The sequence below is a fragment of the Teleopsis dalmanni genome, chromosome 2 (assembly GCF_002237135.1).
Source record: "Teleopsis dalmanni isolate 2A chromosome 2, ASM223713v2, whole genome shotgun sequence".
In the NCBI taxonomy this organism is placed as follows: domain Eukaryota; kingdom Metazoa; phylum Arthropoda; class Insecta; order Diptera; family Diopsidae; genus Teleopsis; species Teleopsis dalmanni.
This window is the reverse complement of record NC_051847.1, coordinates 33,810,261-33,815,144: the sequence shown is the minus strand read 5'-3', so window position 1 is coordinate 33,815,144 and position 4,884 is coordinate 33,810,261. Positions and strand designations below refer to the sequence as shown.

General features: G+C 30.8%; 1 protein-coding gene across 1 annotated transcript; it reads right to left on the bottom strand.

The window, feature by feature from the left end:
• Positions 1–304: 304 nt before the first annotated feature.
• On the bottom strand, positions 305–1,424 carry LOC119683170. Its single transcript, XM_038096789.1, has 3 exons — positions 1,147–1,424; positions 465–1,087; positions 305–401 (listed from the first exon to the last, which is right to left on the bottom strand). The coding sequence occupies exons 1-3, from the start codon at positions 1,364–1,366 to the stop codon at positions 354–356; spliced, it is 891 nt and encodes a 296-aa protein (XP_037952717.1). The 5' UTR covers positions 1,367–1,424; the 3' UTR covers positions 305–353.
• Positions 1,425–4,884: the final 3,460 nt, after the last annotated feature.

The window sequence follows — 4,884 nt, the reverse complement described above, 5'->3', positions numbered from 1 at the left end:
GAAAGCTTTTTGTATGGTAAATCATCCTTATTAGCGGCAAAACTGGCTAAATGAGACAGTAGAAGCATGGTATTATACTCAATAATGCTATCTGTATAACATGATTTTTAAGGAATAATGCCAGAGCTTTAACTTCTATCTGACTCTTTGATCATTATTCAAAACTGTATATTTTATGTAACTTGAGGGCGCAATAAGAAAAGCTTTTGTTGACTCTTATCTATATTTTGATAGAAAACAATAAAATTTTTAAAACAGTTTTTTGTTAACGAAAACCAAATTTATAAAGTTTTTGAAACGGTTATACTATTGAAATTTTAGATATTATATGTCCAAGAACTTAAACTACGTTCCTAAGACTTGTTATCTTCCTCATCGTGTTCAATACCTCTTGGAACTACCTAAATTTAACATAAGATTATTTTTGATTGGGCATTTAATAAGAATATATCAGAATAATTTACCTTATTGTTTTCTTCCACCTGAACCATATCATGTGTAACTAAATGTCCCACATATTTGTTGGCGTCCAAGTACATGGAAGAATGGTGTGGGAATACTTTGCAGTTTCTCATAGACAATTTTACCTCTTTAAGTCTTTTTTTTAATTGCAAGTTGTTTTCATTACTGCATTTAAACTTCCTGTGAACCTTTTCAGCCGATAAAGATTTTTTATTAACGAAGAATGAGTTCTTCTCAGCAAGACATTCTTTCTTTTTTATCGGTTTTCTTGTGTTGATTTCATTGACTGTCTTTAATATATTTTCTATACCAAGTAGCGGAAGCTTTTCTGTGGGAGACACTTCATATCTATCAATATCTAATAATTTTTTAAAGGTCTTACAGGACAATTCATTTGGTAATAACTCATTTTGCATTTGAAGTGGGAATAAATTTTTATTAATTGCAGCATACTGATCAAATTCCTGGTTGCATGGAAACTGCATGCATTTAAAATACTTCAAATCATGTAGAGTTAAAACAACATTATCGTCAGTATTTGAACTTAACGATATCCATAGATCACGTTTTGGGAATATATCCAATGGTTTATAGATAAAATTGTTGGTCTCTTCATAATTGGCAGCTGAAGTTTAATCTTTAATGTAAGTTTCGTTATTGAACACAGAAAGAAAATTTGTTTACCTGCTTTTTTAAGGAAAGAATATTTTAAACCAAAGTCACGCCTCCTTTCCGGTTTGAATTGGATATGTTCAGGATGTGTTAACTCATCAATTGTAGTTGGACTTGTTTTAGACAAAGTTTTGGATGAACGCGTTTTTTTTGTATTTTTGATATTTACATTCAAATTTTGTTGAAAATTAGGTGAGAGCAACAATTTGCTCAAGCCTAATTGACGCAACATCCCAAATAACTACAACGGACAAAAATAGGAAAATTTATAATTGATTTAGGTTTTTAATAATTTAATTTTACTGAACAAAAAAAAAACCTAAAAATATTGGGTATATCAAAATTCAGAAAACTTTTTCGATTACTTGGATATTTAATTTTTCTTAAGCAATTTAGGTTCCATATATAGGATCTATTTAATTTTAGTTGATTTCACAATATAATCTCTTGACAAACATGTTAATATTGAAAACATATTAAAGAATTATTGTATATAAATTTAAGCAGTTATTTTGGCAAATTTTAGAAACTAGGTTTTAATGCCATATTTCAACAAATATACATTACTTGTATATACCATTTTCTTTCTTTTTCTATGTAGTAGTCTATAAAGAAAAGAAACCGACTATATTTCGTGTTTTTCTTACTCCCTGATATGATAGAGTATAAAGTATTCAGGTCATTAAATATGTTACCACTATTTTTCTTCTTTCTTCTGCCAGTGTGTGACAGTCCATAAGGAACTAAGTCTATATTCTATTATCTTTCCATTTTTGAATGTTTTTCTTCATTTTTGCACGAATTCTTTTTATATCGACGTTCAGTTCCATTCCGCTAAACCAATATTGCCAGACTATTTAACCAGACTGGTATTTTCATGCCTCTCATGTACTTCACTGTAGTATCCTATACGAAATATTTGTGGGTACCCTTATTTATTATGTTAAGACCAAACGATTTTTAATATAGTGTTTTCACAGGTTAATTGGTCAATTTTTATTGATTATTGTTTAAAACAAAAATTAAGAAAAAAAACAAATTATTTTCTAATAATCTTTATTTAATCGATATTTCGATTTCAGTCTAATAGACTTTAGTTTCCGAGTGATGACTGATAAACACACTCACATATATATATGTGTGTTATAATTTCTTATATATTTTTTAAAATTGATTCATCACCAATTTTGACCTCACCATATTGCTTCGTATGGAGAGCAATTTGCTTTTGAGTTTTGAAAGTTTTGAAAACTTTAGTACCCTACAGAGAATCCATTTATTTTGTCATTAATCGACCAGCCAGTATGATACCTACAAGAAATTCCTAGAAAACCGAAGCAAACTTCTTTTATGTTATGATATTCCACTTTTGTACTCCAATTCGTGTCAGCAAAATACGTATATTTCGGTTTCTGGCTCCCTACCTAGAAAATTTGGCTATATCGTCGATTTTATAGACCCAGTTTACCAGTCATATACAACTTTGATACGCACTTTTACTGTTAAATTTTATAATGTTTCCATCTTATTGATTTTATCAAAAGTAAACTTCTTAACAAGTTTGATTGTGATAGTAATCAGAGAGTTCAACTATCGCATATTAAAAGCGATATCAAAAATGTCTCATTGTTGTTTTTTTTGCTCAAAAATTCTATTTTATTTCTATCAGCAAAAATACGGTTCCAAATGGGTTTAACTTTATTCCTCGATAAAGTAGCATCTCATTCTGATTTTTCCACAAATGGTAGTTTCCTCTTCCCAGAAGTAACCTTGAAGTTTTCATATTCAACTGATGTAAACTACATTTCATTAAAAATCACAGGAATTTTAAAAACTTAAATTTTTTTTATCAACAATACTAAATAAACCCCGTAGATAAAAAATTAGTTCAATGAAGGGAAAAACATTAACAAAGTTTAGTATCAACTTCTTTTAACTCAAAGAGTGTAAGCACATAATTTAATTTATTTTGCACATACTAATATTGTCAGAAACAGACACAAATCCCTAACTTAGAACAAAGCACTACCAGACAAGCTACGAAGACAGACTTGTCGCAGACAAATACACAAAACTAAATGATATATCGAGTCAACGCAGGATTTTTCGTGCAGACGCAAGGACATTCAAATGCTGAACGACAGTTAAACCGATTACAAACACTGTGATAACGTCAAAAATATACTCTAATTTGTTGTTATGTACAGAAAGGAGGAGCCAAGGAAAGGGAACACAATGACACAATAGAGAAGAATTTGGAAAATAAACTCTTTTTTCGTAATCCGCTTTTAAACTAATCAGACTTAAGAATTAATTTTAAACTTATTTTGCTATTATTTGGTACATCAAATATTTAAAATGAAATTAATTTCTTTTTTTTTTGTGCTAGCACATGATATTCATTTAGTCCTGGAGGATAATGAAGTGTCGTTGACAAATTGTGTGCATATCGTTTGCTGGTATACTTCACTGTGATGAAGTGACGAAATGCTTTATGGTTAAAAGTATGAGTGCTTCAGTTGCAGACAACAGAATTGTCACTGCAAATTTGGTTATGTGTTGTGTCTTCATTTAATCATTTCATTGCCAAAACGTGACGTACTACAGGGTTATGAAATGAAAAGTTGTCCTGGACTATTATTTGTTGACTTTGTGAAAAGTTCGGTCAAATGGACGTTCTAATTGCTACAAATTTATTTAAAGTAATAAGAACTATTATGTTACAGTATTGAAAATATTTACATAGATATTACTTACAGAAATTGAATGGATGTTGCGTTCTGATTTTTTTAGTGCTGTTAGTTGGCACTTCTGTAAAATTATTATTACTAAATTTTAGTACATTTGACCAGTACTTTTTTGTTGTGAGTTTTTCATTTCATTTTATTTTTCATTGCATTTTTTGGTTGTACTTATATTGATATTTACACATAAGCTAAACTGAGTGCCATGATGGCTGCATGGGTGAGCGTAGTTAAGTATGTTTGATACAAATTTAATTTAGTAGGGTGATTCATAACCAGTATCATAAAAGTATTCAAGTTTATATAATTGCAACATAAAAAAATCTATAAGTTCACTTTGTTGAGTGTTGTGGGTCTATGGTTTAGTTCTATTCATTATATTGTAGTTCTTGCCTATTATAGCTCTATAAATAATGGGGAAAAAAATTATAGCACCCAATGGGAAATCGCAACTCCACGCCGAATGAAATTAAATAAATACCATCATTCTTTTCATTTAAGTTTGGGTTTTAATCACAGCCTCCACGACACTGCACTGTGGGTACCTGCGTCTCATGATACCAGATTCACACTTCCGGTCAGGTGTCGCAAGTGAAGCTCACTCAATACCATTCACACTTCAAACAGCGGCGAAATCGCATCGGAATTTAAGTCACCTCTTACAAGAATCATGCCTTACTTCGGGAATATTCTAACCCCAACACTTCGCAGGGAGATATCATATAGTCAATGATGGATTTCAAAAGTCACGATCTCAGAGGTGTGTTCTTTTGGAAGGTTGATTCCTTGATTTATTTTACCAAATATCAGCCATATAATTGTATTATTGTAGACAGAATACACGAATGTATCCATTTGCTCAAGACCTGTTAGACCTTTTGAACGGTACCATGCTTCTTCAATAATTCACAGGCGTTAGATAGTTTTCCATCGATATTGTGTGTGCACAGAGGAAGTTTGGTACCCCATAGGTATACCCTGAAAACGGTGTTGCCAGGCAACTTTA

Excerpts from the sequence above, each read along its gene's own strand:
- LOC119683170 (XM_038096789.1), bottom strand. The coding sequence starts at position 1,366 with ATGTTGCGTCAATTAGGCTTGAGCAAATTGTTGCTCTCACCTAATTTT. Across the intron at positions 1,088-1,146 it reads TTCTTTCCTTAAAAAAGCAG|CTGCCAATTATGAAGAGACC; the intron begins GTAAACAAATTT and ends ATTAAACTTCAG. Across the intron at positions 402-464 it reads AGGTGGAAGAAAACAATAAG|GTAGTTCCAAGAGGTATTGA; the intron begins GTAAATTATTCT and ends TGTTAAATTTAG.